Source organism: Chiloscyllium punctatum, chromosome 11, assembly GCF_047496795.1.
Source record: "Chiloscyllium punctatum isolate Juve2018m chromosome 11, sChiPun1.3, whole genome shotgun sequence".
NCBI lineage: Eukaryota > Metazoa > Chordata > Chondrichthyes > Orectolobiformes > Hemiscylliidae > Chiloscyllium > Chiloscyllium punctatum.
Genome location: NC_092749.1, coordinates 51,963,658 through 51,982,306, shown reverse-complemented (window position 1 = coordinate 51,982,306; position 18,649 = coordinate 51,963,658). Strand labels below are relative to the sequence as shown.

Below are 18,649 nucleotides of genomic sequence, written 5' to 3'. Positions count from 1 at the left end.
TGCCTCTTTGCTGGCTATGTAGAACTTCTGTAGTTACACCGGCACCACTCCCTACCTCTTCCTCCGCTACATTGATGACTGCATTGGCGCCACCTCGTGCTCCCGCAAGGACGTTGAGCAATTCATCAACTTCCACCCTGACCTTAAATTTACCTGGACCATCTCTGACACCTTGCTCCTCTTCCTGGACCTCTCCATCTCCATTAATGACGACCGACTTGACACTGACATTTTTTTACAAACCCACCGACTCCTACAGCTACCTGGATTACACCTCTTCCCACCCTATCTCTTGCAAAAATGCCATCCCATATTCCCAATTCCTCCGCCTCTGCCGTATCTGCTCCCAGGAGGACCAGTTCCACCACAGAACACACCAGATGGCCTCCTTCTTTAGAGACCGCAATTTCCCTTCCCACGTGGTTAAAGATGCCCTCTAACGCAGCTCATCCACATCCCGCACCTCCGCCCTCAGACCCCACCCCTCCAACTGTAACAAGGACAGAACGCCCCTGGTGCTCACCTTCCGCCCTACCAACCTTCGCATAAACCAAATCATCCGCCGACATTTCTGCCACCTCCAAAAAAACCCCACCACCAGGGATATATTTCCCTCCCCACCTCTTTCCACCTTCCGCAAAGACCGTTCCCTCCGTGACTACCTGGTCAGGTCCACGCCCCCCCTCTACAACCCACCCTCCCATCCTGGCACCTTCCCCTGCCACCGCAGGAACTGTAAAACCTGCGCCCACACCTCCTCCCTCACCTCTATCCAAGGCCCTAAAGGAGCCTTCCACATCCATCAAAGTTTTACCTGCACATCCACTAATATCATCTATTGTATCCGTTGCTCCTGATATGGTCTCCTCTACATTGGGGAGACTGGGTGCCTCCTGGCAGAGCACTTTAGGGAACATCTTCGGGACACCCGCACCAATCAACTACACTGCCCCGTGGCCCAACATTTCAACTCCCCCTCCCACTCTGCCAAGGACATGGAGGTCCTGGGCCTCCTTCACCGCCGCTCCCTCACCACCAGACTCCTGGAGGAAGAACGCCTCATCTTCCGCCTCGGAACACTTCAACCCCAGGGCATCAATGTGGACTTCAACAGTTTCCTCATTTCCCCTTCCCCCACCTCACCCTAGTTCCAAACTTCCAGCTCAGCACTGTCTCCATGACTTGTCCTACCTGCCTATCTCCTTTTCCACCTATCCACTCCACCCTCTCCTCCCTGACCTATCACCTTCATCCCCTCCCCCACTCACCCATTGTACTCTATGCTACTCTTTCCCCACCCCCACCTTCCTCTAGCTCATCTCTCCACATTTCAGGCTCTCTGCCTTTATTCCTGATGAAGGGCTTTTGCCCGAAACGTTGATTTTGCTGCTCCTTGGATGCTGCCTGAACTGCTGTGCTCTTCCAGCACCACTAATCCAGAATCTGGTTTCCAGCATCTGCAGTCATTGTTTTTCCCTATATAAGCATCCTTGTCCATCTTAACCAGTTAGCTTCAGAAAATAAACATGTACTATTTTAGCCTGGATTTTTAGATTTAGCTCTACCCATAATAAGGGTCCAACAAAAATGACAAAACTGCACTATGATGCTCCAATCCTTTGTAGGAGCTATGGATTAAGTTGGCAGTTTACAGGTTTAGCTACATAATTTGTACTAACTGATGTTCCAAATAGGTACGAGATGTTATGTGCAATAAAAATCTGATGCTTCCAATTTCACAAATTTCTTCAGATTTTCTACGTTATATCCTGGTTACCCAGTTCAGAAGCTGGTATATGTGTACTGGAATCATCAAGCCAAGAAACAAGAATTAACTTCAACCTAGTATGATTGTTGCTAGTTTCTAATGTAACATTTTCCATAATAGTTCAATATCTTCCAAAACAAATAGGGCTAAAATGATGATTTTAATATTAGATAATGACTTTCATGCAAATGTCAAGAAACAGATGGAAACTGATACGCAAAATGGGTTGGAAGTGGACAGCCTTTTTTAAAACAAGTGCTCATGGAATTGAGCATCAGTGGCAAACTAACACTTATTGCCAATTCATGGAGAAGGTTCACTCACTAAAATACTAACTTTAGAAAAGTGCATGCAATGAATAGTCGTACTCAATAGAAAAGAGCGTCAGTGCTCAGGAATGCAGGCAAACAAAATAGCTAATAACACAGTACAAAGTACTGATGCCACTGCAGAAGAAGAGTGGTCAACGTTCTCCGCCTATCTTCAGTCTATCTCGAGTTGTCAGGAAGTAGGACCCAACAATAGCATATTCCATTTTTATGCAACATACATGGGGGTTTGGAAATATTGTGTAAAATTCGATGAAGACATTTGCACTTGACAAATTAACTGCTAACTAGCACACCATGGATCAAGAAGTTGATCAAATGCATTTTCAAAACCATCTGTTGCATTCACCTCATTATGCTCCAGACAACCAACCATAACTTCTGTTAGAATCACCACTCCTGTTCGTCCAGCTCCGGCACTGCAATGCACAACTATTGGTGGGTTGCAGCTCTTGGTAGAATCCAGCATGCTGTTGGTGTGTCGACGGACAGACTGAATTTCTTCGAGATAAGCTGAAAAATTAAAACAGAAAGGACTGATGGTAACAAACAAACTTGGCTCTGTCAACATGCAAAAATGACCTCCAGTAGGATGAAACAGTTAAACTGGTTATAATTTAGTAAAAAGAAATGCCTGAGATCCTAAAGATAAATTATGATTTAATGTTCTTCCACCCAGATTCTTTACCTATTAGCATCTCTTCACAGCACTGCAATTCTATCCCCTACACAACACCTCCTTTCAAGGGCATCTTTCCAGTAACTGAAAGTAGTTTGTGAAGGCAAATGTTTAATGACAATTTAGGGTATTTTATTAGCATTAAACTCTTGTCTACAGCAATATCATTCAATGAAGTGACGAAGAATTCAGATGGTTACAATCCAACAGTTGGCATTCTAGAGCAGATTATGTGAAATGCCTTGAACTTCAAGGACAGAAGAGTTTATACACAAAACCATGGTTAGCCCAGTGATAGGAATCCAATAGGGAGCTGAATTTTTCTCTATATCCTGCATGCTATATTTCACAGCTGGTTTTAGATTGTATCTTCCAAGGATGAAGCTATAACGCAGGGTTCAGTTAACAATATTTAAAACTGAAGTTCAGTCTTTAGGTTTTTTGAGTGAATTTGTTATAAACTATTTTCGTATGATGTGCAAATGAGTGCATGTATGAATTTGGAACAACAGCAGAGCAGTCAGTGTATTCAGGTGAACTGCAGTGTATTTCTCTGTCATATCAAGAGAGCTGTTCATCTCAAGGCAGCTTCTTTACGTCATGGCTTGATTATCTTCAGTAATTTATTCTTTCAAAATATTTGAAAATGGGTAAAGCATGTGATGATTGGTCATGTACACAAATAAATGTTTAGGGCTGAGAATCTCTGGCTTTATCAGGTTTTCATCTCTGGCACACATCTGTAAAAACAGACGCTATACCCACCTATCTAACTGCCTTTATGTGAATAAAGTTGTCAGATGGCCTCATTATGAATGTGTGGCTGCACTTTAAAAATGACATATCCACTTAGCTCAGCAAATAATATTAATAGCCAAAGAGAGGGGGCTGGAAGCTATTTACTACTGACATCCTTGGCATCCTTGCAATAATTTATTCTTTCAGAGGTTTTTTAATGCCTGTGTGTTTATTTACAGAAGATTAAAAGGTAAAACGAATAAAAGCTTTTTAGTCACTGATCCTGTGCTGTGGTTGATCGACCTTTTCAAAGATGCAAAAGATTAGCTGTCCTTGTTTTCAGCAAATTTTCAAAACTGCTGATTTGATGTTTTTAGGACAATTTTTGCTTATTATGTCAGTTTCACGTGCATTTCAAGAACCTTTTAGACTTGTCAATGGCTCATTTCTGGTGTATATAGTAGATTATGGGAAGAGTGAACATAGTGGATGCAAGAGGAACACTGGGGCATGGACAGTCCCATAGATAAGGACTTGAGAGCCTAAAATTGATGATCAGCTGTGCTGATATCCCACTAATAAACCAAATCTTCTAGCGTGCTAGCCTCCCCATCCTACACTGCCACCTCAGACCTGCCTCGGCTGAGAGTGGTCCTGGAATGAAAATATGGTATGTTGAGATTTCCTTATTGGGAATGGATTTGTGGGGTCTGGACCTCTCCTGACTCCAGTTGTTCATCTTCTTGATGAAAATCCAGCTTGATATGTCTACAGGAAGGTGCAGGTTACAGAGAATGAGAATAAACTTCAGAGTTCACACAAATGATTATTCAGAAGAGAAAATTAATTGATTGAATACTTAAGACTTGTTTTTTGCTTATTCTTTGCATTTCACAACTGGATCATACTGGTATGGTAGGATTTATTTGCATTTTCAGTTGTCCTAAAAACATTAAATCCTGTTTAGCTTTTAAATATTCGCTTGTACTAAGTTCTTATAATAGCCTTTGAAAACCAGCAATTAAATGTTAAATCGTATCTAAAATAATGAATCTATTTCTACTGCACAATTAGGCAAGCAGTAATGTCATTCACAATCAAGACCACCTATATAACATTCCTGGCATGGAATTATATGAACCATCCTTCCTTATGCGACATCCTCTAATTTTAAAATGATTTATAGCAATTTTTTAATTACATCATTCCCATATGAAAGGAATAACCATTTTAAAAAGAAAAGATGGTGAATCATTTAATGATATTCCTAAAGACTCATTGTGGTTATGTCTACTTGGGGATGAAGTATAGTTATCAAAATGCTTAACTCTGGAGTTTTGCTGAGTTCTGTCTCTAAGATCAATTTGAGATGGTATCAAGAAAAATCCTGTTCCTTGTTGTTACAATTGTGAGTAAGCACAACGTTTGAGTTTGCAAGTTATAGAAACCTTGTCTAAACCATGAACTAAAGTTGGCATTTCCTGAGAGATACCAGAAATTCAAAGTTCTGGAGGGGGGAGGTGCATGGTGGTTCAGTGGTCAGCACTGCTGCCTCACAGCAACAGGGACCTGGGTTCAATTCCAGCCTCAGGCGACTGTCTGTGTAGAGTTTGCACATGTTCCCCTGTCTGCATGCGTTCCCTCCCACAGTCCAAAGATGTGCAGGTTAAGTGGATTGTACCATGCTAATTTTCCCATTGTGTCCAGGAATAGTCATGGGAAATGTAGGGTTACAGGGATAGGCTAGTGGGGGATGAGTCTGGTTGGGATGCTCTTCAGAGAATTGGAGTGGACTTGTCAGGCTGTTTCCACTGTAGGGATTCTATGAACAACAAATTGTAATGTAGGGTAATGTGGCTGTGTCTCGAATTTTGAAGCATAAATGTTCAAAGTTTTTATTTGGCTTTGTCACAGGTTAGTATTTGCCATGGAGTCTAAACGGTCATACATAAAATACAGATCCATTTGCTATTAACTTACATGTTTCTTGATTAACTTTAGCTAACCAGGCCAAATTAGAATTTATTCATCATCAAGTCTAAGAACAGCATTTACCCAAAATCCAGCCATTCAACATTCAAGTGGGTTAGTAACTGGTAAGTAAAACTGCACTCTGTCGGTTACTTGAATCAGGTTGCCAGCTGTACATGTTCTATAGGCCACAGTTTAAATATTATTATATATAAATATCGCTGCTTTAAAGCAAACAGTGATGTTTAGTATACAAATGCTTCGCACTGGATTCTAATTGAGGCCTATTTACAAAAAAATTCTTGAAATGATAAAGTTAATGCTTTACTCTGTTTGACACACAACGTAATATATGATGATGGGTATTGTGATACTTACATAAAAAACCCTGTACATCTTCTGGACAGCCATGGTCTGGCCAGTCTGTGTATTGCAAGTGCCACACAGTCCTCTCCTGTCCAGACAAAAGGTGCTTGACCTTTAAACCTGTTGTTGCATAGCAACCAGAATCTGTGCGGAATTTGGTTGTCACCTTAAACTTCCCATAAGTTGCTGAGCTGTGCTTCGAACCCAGTTTGGGCCAGTATCGATGAGTCTTTGGTTTTCCTCCCTCCTAAGTGAGAAAGGATAAGTTCATTAATGTTAGAAAGCTTAATTTCAGGGTTTTCATTTTAGAACAAAAGATATAATCAATGATAATTTCCTTCAAGCAGAGTCCCTTTACACATCACCATTCGCCACGTAGAAAGAACAAACGCAACTTTTTCATACTAAGATGACAGTAAAAGAATGGACAAAATCCTGTTTCCTGTGACAGTTTACTTCTAAAATATCAGAGCAATGATATAATTTTATTCACAGGAAGAATGAGTACACGAAGACCACCTGAATGAAAATTAGGAAACAAAAATCTGTCACAGTGGCAGTATAAGTGGGCTACATGATCAATTTGACATAAGAATGAGGATCAGCAGAGAAATAGCTTGAGTATTTGAAGGAGGGATGTGCAATTAACACACTGAAAGGAATCATCATACCAATTTGCCTTCTCCCTTTCTAGGGATTGTAAATTATCCCCTGGGTCATGTTGTTACTGACGACATGCATTAGTGAAAGATTTAATGTGGTTCAGATTTATGGAGACTGGAACAAGAAGTGATCATCTACCTTCATTCTCCACAGGTTCCTTACCATATAAATCCTCCACAAAACTCCTGACAAACAGCAACACTACATGACAGAAGCTACCATATAGTTTTAAAACAGCAGGCATGAAACTAATGGTTCAGGTTTCAAAATTCAAAAGTGATAGGTGACATTAGGTCTGCATACTGCTTTGGCCCATATGATGCTCCATAAATACCACTGAGTAGAAATATAATGGACAGTCACCATCAATATCTGATGTACTTGTTTTTGTTTCTGAATTTGATAGTGGAGATTAATATTAAACCTGGCTTGTTTATCCCACATCCAAACATCAAGCCATTGTTGCCAAGATTGTCACTGACCTCATTACCTCCACAAATCCTCCCCCCTCCGCTGCCTCCAACATTATAGTCTCCCAATCCCAGACAGCCTGTTCCTACCTCCTTCTCAAAATCCACAAAGCAGTTTGCCCCTGGTTGGCCAATTATGTCAGCCTGTTTCTGCCCCACTGAGCTCACTTCTTCCTACCCTGACTCCATCATTTCCCCCTTGTCCAGACCCTGCCCACCTACATCTGCGATTCCTCTGATCTCCTCCACCATATTGACAGCTTCCAGTTGCTGGGCCCTAAATGCCTCCTGTTCACTATGGATATCCAATCCCTCTATCCCTCCAGCCTCCACCAGGATGGTCTGAGAGCTCTCAGCTTCTTCCTCAACCAGAGGCCTCAGCAATCCCCATCCAACCCCACTCTCCTCTGCCTGGCTGAACTTGTTCTCTCACTGAACGATCTCTCCTTTATTTCATCTCACTTCGGCCAAGTCAAAGGAGTGGTAATGGGCACCCACATGATTGCCAGTTATGTCTTGCCTCTTTATGGGATATGTGGAACAATCCTTGTTCCAGTCCCCTTCTATAACTCTTTGTTTGGTACCGATGACTGTTTTGGTACCACTTCATGCTCCTGCCAGGGCCTTGAATGATTTGTTCATTTTGCCTCCAATTTCCACCCCTTTATAACTTTCACATCATCCATTTCCGACACACCCCTTCCTTTCCTTGACCTCTCTGTCTCCAATTCGGGGAATAAACTGTCCATGTCCATTCACTATAAAGCCACTGACTTCCATAGCTACCTTCACAATAGCTTGTCAACTTTCATGACTTCTTTCCTCTAAATGAAGTCTTTTTTTTATTCTAAATTTGAAATGAAGAACGGCAGCAGCAATGTGACACCTGGTCATATGTTCCCAGTAGAAATTTAATTTTGTACCATTCTTGTGGCTAAAACTCAGCAGTTCACTCTATCCATTAGTTTTACTTATGTTGGATATGGTGCTTTCTTTACTTGAGACAACACAATGAGAAATGGTTCCAAGTGAGTTGAATATCTTCAAACCATCACGCATATATGCCCATCAACAGGCAGCCGTAAGAGCAAAATGAATATTGAATTCAACAATTTCCTGCACAGTGTCCTATGTTAGAAATATTAAACTCAACAACACAGAACTCACTTCTTCTGCTGTAACCATGACAATAACATTCACTCCTTGCTCCCAAACCATTTGCCAGAAGTCATGGCATGTATGTGGCAGGGGTCCCTGTGTGGCAATATAATGCCAGTCTTCTCCAGCAACTGTAACCTGTCAATTAGAAACCACAAGAACGTATAAACAAACAGTCTGCATTAGTTAGTATTCTCCATTATATGCTTCAAAAGGATTACCCCATTCCAAGTGCAAAAAGCACACTAACTGTTTTAAAAAGTAATATTCTTGAAAGACTGTGCAGCACAATACGTGAGCACATCAGTTTGCTAACTTTGGCGCCTGGATCAGAATGTAATGCAGGTTGATGAAATAAATCTTTCTAACTTATTGGCAACAGCAGTCCTTTGTGTAGATTGAGTTGTGGTGATTAACTCCTCTTTCTGGTAGGCATGGGACCAGAAGATAAAATGAGCTGGAATTTGTGACTGCTGGCATATGAGCTCACAAATGTCACATGGCAAATGATAATGACACTGCATGCAACAAGAAGTGTTCTTGTGATGCTGGCATCGAGATGTGTTGCAGGTTATAGAATAGCCAGTCTACATCCAGCAGACAGGCAGAATGGGCAGAATTTAATACTGACCCATGGTTGGGCCAGAGTTGGGGGCATGAATCTCACACTGCTTAAAAAAATTGAGGAATTCTGCAGCACTTATTTCTGGGAAACCAGATGCAATAGCCAGACAATTTGGCGTATACTGTACCAGGACAGGATGCTGCCTGACCTGCTTTGCCAGCACCACTCTGATCGTGTACCAGGACAGTGTTCAGCGCCAGACGTGATCAAGTTCCCAGTAAGGCACAAATTCCACCTCCAATCAATGTGGGTTAGAGGCTCGCAGATCTCCAATACCAACAGTGCCACCAGGAACAGGACCACTGCTAGTAAAACACTTGTGCTGAACTCCAGGACTGTGGCTGGATCCCCAGATAGAGGCAATTGTCGATAAGCTGAGGTCTGCTGGGAGAAGGCTTCGAGCAGTGATTTGGAGGTAATGAGGGTCAAAAGCAAAAGTAGGTTGGTTGCTTTCAAAGAAACTCCTATCCTGATGTGGTGGCCCTCAACTAGACTGAACACCTGAGAACAAAGGACTTACTGTACTGAGGCAGCAGGAAAATGGTATAGTCTCCTTTCATGACAAGTCCCTGTCTGCTTCCAGAAAGTGGCTACTTAAGACCCACTCAATTGGCCTTGTTGAGGCAATGAGGTCATCCTCCAGCCTCCCATCCTGAGATTGACAGAGTGGAGGAATTAAGGTGCTGTGGTCCATGTCTCACACCCTCATGTCCAATCCAAAGGCCCCTCCCCAACCTCTGAGCCCACTTCCAGGAGAGGGAGTCATTAAATTCTGCACAACATCTGCTGTATTAACAGACTCCTTTTGTTTAATTGGCGTAACATTGCAGAATAATATTCCCTCTTTAAAATGGGAAAGTTTCTGGCTTTATTAAACAGTATATGTTATTCAACAACACAACAATGTTATTAATCTATTTTCATTCTCTATGGGATAGTGGTTCACAGAATCCATTGAAGTAATATATGTACTGAATGTCATATGTAGAGATGGCAAAAAGGCTTTCATGAGTAGGATGTTGGCATAACATAATACAAACAGGAATGATTCTAGTCTATCAACAGTATAGATAAATAGATAAGATGAAATATTGGGTACAAAAGTAAAGGCTGATAATATATCTTTGACTGAAACCAGTCCAATCAAAGTACACCCTTAAGTGGTAACTAGCAGCTTAAGACCTGCCTCCTACTTTGTGGGCCAAGCAATATAAAATACCAATGTAAGTTGAAGTTAAGAACACAAAGAAAGTTTTTTTTAAATTTATGTTTCATGTTCTATTTGTTAACAGTCTGTGTGGCAAACATGCAGTTAAGACCTTCAGTGATTATGAATCACTGTATCTCACTTGAAGGTATATTCAATATAATGATCTCTTTGCCTGCTTTGTAAGTTAACACAATATCAGATAGTTAACCAATTTTGAGACATTAGTTCATTTTATCAAGTTTTGCATCTGAGCAAATTGAACAGAAGTTACAGAACCACAGCAATAAAAGGATTTAGGCAACATATTTTTAACTTGTGCCAGTTTCAGGACAGTGTTTTACATCTGATGTTAGCCAAAAACAGAATAGGCATTCACATCCATGGTTCCGAAGACCCCAAAATAGCAGTTCTCTGCTATTACTGGACTAATGACATTTGGGTTAGTCACAGTGCTGCTTCTGAAAGAATTGTAGAAGAACCTTCCTGACGACTGTTTAAAATGCACCTACAATTGTGTCACATAAATATAAATTGTGAGGTTTTGCTTTGATGTACCATGCAATGTTACATGGAGTACTGCCATTTTTATAATGTCTGGATAGGACTGAGAATCAGTGAAATCATTTTGTTGCTCTCTACAGCTGGAATCATTGTTCTTATGAAGGTCTACTGTTCGCAGTTTCTGTTGCTAAATAGTGCAACTTTATCAGTTGCTTTTAAGTACAAGATCAATAGCATTTTGTGAGATTGACAAAACATGGGAAATATGTGAGTTCAAGGAGTAGGATCCATTACAATACAGAGCATCACTGACTGCAGTATAAATGTCTATGTGCAGCAGTAACCTAAAGGCTGTTAGCCTCTAGCTGTTGGGACAACAATTAATCGACAGCAAACACTTTCACAGATATAGCAAAAGTGAGGAAAGCAGAAACACTGTGTAGTGTTTGGGACCCATTAAAATTCATTCTAAAAATCACTCAGCTGCTGGTTTCAGGTCACAGGCCTCCCCCTTGGTAATATAGTCCTTTCAGAGGATAAGATTTATTGAATCTATTTATTTAAGAATAGATTTCTAAAAATTAAGGACTTTTATCATGACTGAAGGTGCACAACTTTCACTCGAAATAAAAACCACAAGTGAATGCTCAAATAAAAATAAAGCCACCTGAGGGGATGTAATTCCAGCAATCCACCAGTTAATAAAATATTTTTGGAACTGCCCACCTATTTAACAGAATATTATGTATTCAGGATGCATAAGCAAAAGAGCCACCATTGAACATAAACAGACCCTAATCCATCAAACTTTGAAACAGTTACCAACATCAGTATGGGGCAATGAATTGATGGTGATTCAACTCATGACTACAAAAGTGTGATAATCTGATTCTTTATGAAATATCATTTCAGACATTACTTCCCAACTATTGTTCAAAAATATACATGATCAAAAATAAGACAAATGTTTTTAAATGTACAGCACAAGTTGAGGCTCTTGTCTGACCATGATATAGTTAGAAGTTCTAATATAACATTTACTGTAATTTATGGAAACATAAATTAGCACACTGCCAAAGCCTTATTCTTGAAAAACATTCTCACCTTGATGTGGGAGGCATTGACATAGCCAGTATTGTTTTCTTTGGTTGGCACAAGTTCCACCCTGTTCTCCTCATATGGAACAACATCCCTGAAACGATTCCGTTCTGCATTTTCTGGAAGAGTTGCTGTGGTGAAAACACCATCTACTATCTTCTTTGGGATCTGTTCATATTCTGTAAACACCATATCCTCTTCCAGCTTTTTTTCCAGCATTCTACACTGCATTTCCATGGAAACAAATGTGATATTAGTGGAGTTCCATACAATGTCTTGAAAATAAATAGTAATTGCATAAACAGCAGGCATAGAGGGAGTATTTTATCATATTTGCTACTAACATGGTAGAGAGGCAATAGATGGATTGATACCACAAGCTGGAAAACAAGCTCTCGACAAATCTTCTAAGGTAGTTTGACCCACACAGTCTTTCAACAACACAGTTACATACAGAGACAACCTGAAAGTTTTTTCCCCCACTTCGGAGTGGTATGATTTTACTTCATTTCATTTGGTTTAGCTTTTGAGCCTTTTCCTGTCTTTCTTATCCTATGTTGTTTATAATGAAAATATTGCTTTTATTTTTTATGTACTATGGATTATGGAAGTAAGCTACAATATTTATTTTAATCTCATCTATCCTGACATCTTGGTGTCTTTCCAGTTTAATTCAATAAGGATGAAGCTATACATTTTGCAATTATCTGACATGATGTATTTGATTCGAGAATTGTGTGAATGAAATACATTTTTTAAAAATGCATTTATTAAACAAATAAATACTAAACATCCAAATTGCACAATACTTTTGTCCAAGAAGATTTGGATGTAAAATTAGTCTATGTCAATCATGTGACAGGCTCAGAGCTAATTAGCAATTATTTGTGTTTCCGCAACACTTTCCAGAAAAGTTCAAAGGACATTAGTTCAACCTATTTTTGGAGAATTGTTCCATAGTCTCAATGTTGATTTTATTTGGTTTGAAATTAAAATTCTTCACAATACTTTCCCAGGAAATGGAATATAAAATATAAAACTGCCGATTTGTTCCAAACCCATCTCTCTGGTACAGACCAATGTCACCCTCTCAGTGTTTAAATCTCAATGAAATTCATAAAAAAACACTCACTAGATGGCGCCAGGGCACACATTTCGGAGTTCACAAAATGTCAGGGCCACTAACTTATGAAGTTTCTTTTACAATCAATTTATTTATTAAAATTGAAAAACAGTTTCCTTGCACATAATAACTGAAATCTATGGATATCAACGTTCACTGACATGAACTAGTTACACTAATACTTAATACATTAATGACATGCTTCAGTCAAGGAAGTATCTGATTGATAGATTCCTCAAACCATGAAGTAACACTTTTCACATCTGCTCTTTTTAAGTCATAGTTAGAGAATCGCCTTTCAAAACAAAAGGTAAGCTCGTTGTTTGTTGTTATTCTTTTATGTAACATCCAGTATAATAAATTTGAATAGCCAGTTACTTTCAAAATTGTTATGACATTATTACCATCAGAGCTAAAAGCTTAAAGGCTCGGATTATTCAGTAGACTATTTATATAGAATTTAAAAATGTGTTGCTGGAAAAGTGCAGCAGGTCAGGCAGCATCAAAGGAGCAGGAGAATCGACGTTTTGGGCATAAGCCTGACCTGCTGTGCTTTTCCAGCAACACATTTTTAAGCTCTGATCTCCAGCGTCTGCAGTCCTCACTTTCTCCTATTTATATAGAATGTAATTTTAGATTAGACTAGATTACCTACAGTGTGGAAACAGGCACTTCAGCCCAACAAGTCCACACTGACCCTCCAAAGAGTAACCCACCTAGTCCCATTTCCCTCTGACTAATGCATCTAACACTATGGACAATTTAGCATGGTCAATTCACCTGACCTGCACATCTGGACCACCTAGAGGAAACCCACATAGACACGGGGAGAATGTGCAAACTCCACACACAGACAGTCACCAAGGCTGGAATCGAATGCGGGCCCCTGGTGCAATGAGGCAGCAGTGCTAACCACTGAGCCACCGTACCACCCCAAGAGAGGTTGTGAGAAGTGGTCAGATATCCAATGCAATAACACTGGTGCACACAATATGCTTGATAGTATCCACCAAGCAAAAAACAAGATTATCTTGGGTTTGTGATATTACCCATTGCTACAAATGGTTTCTTAAACAGTGCCTAGTCAGCAATAGAAACTTGTTAACAATTCATGCATCTTCTATCATCCAATTACAAATAAATTGAACACTATTTAAGTGACACTTCATATCAAAGATACTTTTAATGCATTTTGTATTAGCTCAACATTGAATCGCCACTGAAAGCAGAAGCAAAAACATTGACCATCAATTTGGCTTCTATTTAAAATTAAATATATCTTTTATTGATTTACCATAAAATAGTATGAACCAATATATGACAAAGAACTACATATAGTACTGACCATACACCTAAAAATTACCAAGTTGAATGCAAGCTATCTGGTCAGGCTGATTAACTGTTAAACACTAATGTCCGAGAACTGTAAACTTTTCCAGATGGAAACACACCACCCACCAATAAACAGGTGGTCATTTTGACAGATTGTTGTGTCATAGCAGAGTCAAATCTTTATCCAAGCACAGAACTAGTCAGCATTTCACAGTAAATGTATTGCTAGAATTTCACCCCACACATACACACCTCTCACTGCAACTATCTTAACTCTCCATTGTCTTACCAGACCTCATGGCTGCTCTCTCTCATTAGAGAGAGAGATGAATGGTTATGGTTTAACTTGAGGGTCACCACGCCTCAGGTGAGGGGAGAGGTTCAGAACAAGAGGCTCTCATGGTAGCCTCATCTGGTGCAAGAATTGAACCCACTCTGTTGGAAGAAGTCTGTATGGCAAAAAAGTTGCCCAGCCCACTGGGCAAACCAACAACCTCCACCCCCCTCAACAGGTTATATTACATGACCTTTCGTCAACTATAAACATTAAAATTTGACCTTAACAGTGCTAACAGAAATGATGTAGGCTGGTAAAGCTATAAGCAGCCTCTTGGTATTCTCTCCAATGGTAATTTGTATTCAAGGAAATTTACAGCTGCTTCGAGCAGTAAAAGTACAGCCCTGTCTATCAGGTTGAAGACAAACCCATTTCTAAGCTAAGGTAGTTTACTGTCAAATGATTAACAAGCTCATGGAGTTAACTACTCCACGTTAGTCTGTCCTCTGCGACCGTAGAGATGGATCTGGGATGTAAAATTCCTAAGTTATCACTGATACTGTATTGATATAAAAATTATGATTTGGAGGTGCCAGGGTTGGACTGGCGTGGACAAAGTTAAAAATCACACAATACCAGGTTATAGTCCAACAAGTATATTTGGAAGTACTAGCTTTTGAGGCACTGCATTTTCACCAGGTGGTTGTGGAACATGACCATATGACACCAAATTTATAGCAAAAGTTAAAGTGTCACGGAGTTGTAATATTAAACAAACTTAGATTAAGTCTTGCATCTTCTAGGATGGGATATGCTGGTTTAGGCTCTTAAATATGTAAATTCAAAAACCTTTAAGTTACATTCTCAAGATGGCTTCAGTTTATCTAACAATAGGTGTTATTTTAGCTCAGACAATATATTAAAGGTGTGAACTTAAAGTCTGTCCCAATGTGAGTCAGTTTTATTTCTAAAGTAGGACTTTCAGAATCCTACATGGATTTGTGCAGTTTTTGAGCAAAATAATTCTGCAACGACAGTTCCACCCCACAAATTTGTGTGTGCGCGAATGCAGGAGAGACAGAGCAGGTGTGTGCATGTGGTTTGAGTACATGTGAAAGAGTGTGTGTACATGTGTATAGGCTTGGCCAAGTATGTACGTGAGTGTGATGGGGTGTAAGCCTGTGAGAGGGCGCGTGCATGGGTGTGAGTGCGGGGAGTGAATGTGTGTGCACATGAGAGGGGGGGTTCTGCATGTGTGTGTGTGTGTGTGTGTGTGTGTGCGCACGCACTATATTAAAGTTGCTAGCAGTAACCAAACTTCCATGTTTATTCCAGAACTACAAGAATTACAGAAGTTCCACCTCAACATTGTACATTTCTTCCAGTTGTAGAACTCTTTTCAACAATGAAACTTCATTCCCTTGTATGTAAAGATTTCTCTGTTGAATTAGGTTTGATGTACATTAGTTGCCTCAATCCCTTTCTCAGCTCTTCTGCTGTTCAAACACTCAACCATGCCTTGTCAGACCCACTCTCAACTATTCCAATATTCTCCTGTCAGGTTTCCTACTCTGCATAAATCTCAACTGAACCAAACATACAGCAGGCAGTTTCCTATAAAAGGTCATACACAGCTACTAGTCCTTTAACCTATTTTGCTTGTAACCCTTCTTCCCCCTCCATTGGCAGCTGTTCAATCTGCCATTTAGGAGCCATGTTCTGGAATTCTGTCCCTCAAAGCCCTTAGCTCAGTGTCCTCCTTTAAGACCACACTCACTAAAAATTGCACCTTTCAATGAAGCTTTTGATCACTTTTCCTAATATCTCTTTCTTTGGTTCATCCCTGATTTTTAGTTTGATTACACCTCTCCGAAGAACTTTGGGATGCGTTTATGCACAAAAGGTGCCATATTAAAAGGTAACTTAAGTGGAACTCACTCAGAATATGCATGGAATTTCCGAGACTACAACTTCAATTGTCACCTTTACTGAATAGAGATCAGTTGTTTCGCAGTAAACAGGTTATTATAAAGGATCCCCAGAACTATTTCAATATATACACACACAAGTATAATGCAGGTGTTAGCAGCCATATTCACAAACTGTATTTATATTACATCTTTACCCTAGACAATGTGTCAAAACTCTTTTATTACTCAGTTTCTCTTAGAAATTGGAAGATGAATTGTGAAACACATTGGGGACTTCTAGACATATTGTAAAAACGCCATCGGCACACTAATGAAACTTATTCTGTAAATTCTCTTCAGGACTTTGTTGAATAAATTATGTCACCTTTTGCTAAATGTGTCGATTGGGCTGCAGGGGAACATGAGGAGGAAATTAGGCCAATTAGAGCAGACCCAGCTTTTGATCGGAGTGAGCGCAATGTGAGGACAAGATGGATTCCATTTCCCCACAAAGAACAAAGAAAATTTACAGCACAGGAATAGGCCCTTCGGCCCTCCAAGCCTAAGCCGATCCAAATCTACTGTCTAAACCTGTCACTCAATTCCTAAGCATCTGTATCCCTCTGCTCCCCACCTACTCATGCATCGGTCCAGATGCATCTTAAAAGAATCTACCTTGCCTGCCTCTACCACCTCTTCTGGCAACGTGTTCCAGGCATCCACCACCTTCTGTGTGAAGTACTTGCCATGTGTATTCCCCTTAAACTTTTCACCTGTCACCTTGAAATCATGATCTCTCGTTACTGAATCCTTCACCCTAGGAAAAAGCTTATCTCTAGCCGCCCTGTCTATATCCTTCATGATTTTGTAAACCTCAATCAGGTCCCCCTTCAATCCCCTTTTTCCTAATGAAAACAAACCTAACTTACTCAACCTCTCTTCATAGCTAGCACCTTCCATACCAGGCAACATCCTTGTAAACCTTCTCTGCACCCTCTCCAAAGCATCCACATCCTATTGGTAATGTAGCGACCAGAACTGTACACAGTATTCTAAATGTGGCCAAACTAATGTCTTGTACAATTTTAACATGACTTGCCAGCTCTTATACTCAATACCCCGCCCAATGAAGGCAAGCATACCATATGCCTTCTTTATGACTCTATGACCTGTGCAGCAACCTTCAGGGTACAATGGACCTGCACTCCCAGATCTCTCGTTTCCCAAGGCTCTTCTGTTCATTGTATAATTTGCTCTAGAATTAGTCTTGCCTAAGTGCATCACCTCACATTTGTATGGATTGAACCCCATCTGTCATTTTTCCGCCCAACTCTCCAGTCTATCTATATCCTCCTGTATTCTTTGACAGTCCCTTATGCTTTCTGCTACTCCACCAACTTTGTGTCATCCTCAAAGTTGCTGATCATATCAACAGTGCACTCTTCCAGATCATTTATGTATATCACAAACAACAGCGGCCCCAACACTGACCCCTGTGGAACACCACTGGTCACCTTTCTCCATTTCGAGAAACTCCCTTCAACTACTACTCTCTGTCTCCTGTTGCTCAACCAGTTCTTTGTCCACCTAGCTAGAACACCCTGCACTTCATATGACTTCACCTTCTCTATTTGTTTACCAATGGGAAACTTATCAAACGCCTTAAAGTCCATATATATGACTACCTCAGAACCATTCCCACCCAGTGTCCTACTTGAACAAGTCTCGATTGGTGGATGAGCCAAACTGAAATTTACTGCAGTAAGGCCATCATCGCACTCCACATTTTCAGGTGAGAGAAAGTGAGTGGAGCTGAGATAAACCATTCCATAAAATGTAAGATCATTAGACTTGTATTCTAAATCACAAAGTTTCTTTGGTTTAATACCCCTAGGCAAGTTGAAATTCTGGATAATTCAAACTAAAATTACATGCTGAGTCAGACTCTCAGGTAGATTTGTCTCATTAGAATAGCTCTGGACCTTTCATCAAATAACAGGATAAAATGTAAGTCACATTAGGTGTACCAGTCCTATAATAACAGGCTGGTAATGAGAGGGGGGAGGCACTGGGAGAGAAGCTCAAAATCTTTGGATAACCTTGATATATTATTAGTAGCAGGCACATCAACATCACAGTTGTTATTCAGGTGGACAAATGAACTATCGAGGCAACCAAATAAGGATCATTTTCCTCATACATCACCATTTAACTTGCACCAGGAGGCTGCCACCATAGTAAATGCGACCCCGCTCACAGCCTTCACCGTTGATTGTCAGGACTAGCTCAATCGCCCCAGTTTTCTGCAACAATTCCAGATTTTCCAAATTCCTGCCAGCAAGGAGTCAGTTCCCACTTTTGATCCTGGTAGTGCTACTTCTCAACACCTGACAAGACTCATCCTGAGTATGTGTGAAGTTGGAGAAATGGA

The 18,649-nt window shown here is 40.3% G+C and overlaps 1 protein-coding gene across 7 annotated transcripts in view; it reads right to left on the bottom strand.

Moving 5' to 3' along the window:
* The window catches only part of LOC140482978 (tyrosine-protein phosphatase non-receptor type 14-like), a 259,454-nt gene that overhangs the window by 8,617 nt on the left and 232,188 nt on the right, over positions 1–18,649 (bottom strand). For all 7 annotated transcript variants that reach the window (XM_072580789.1, XM_072580788.1, XM_072580790.1 and 4 more), the window contains 4 exons: positions 11,583–11,801; positions 8,152–8,280; positions 5,864–6,098; positions 2,447–2,610 (listed from right to left, as the gene is read on the bottom strand). In XM_072580789.1, coding sequence (XP_072436890.1) covers positions 2,447–2,610; positions 5,864–6,098; positions 8,152–8,280; positions 11,583–11,801 — 747 coding nt within the window. The remainder of the gene's footprint in view (positions 1–2,446; positions 2,611–5,863; positions 6,099–8,151; positions 8,281–11,582; positions 11,802–18,649) is intronic.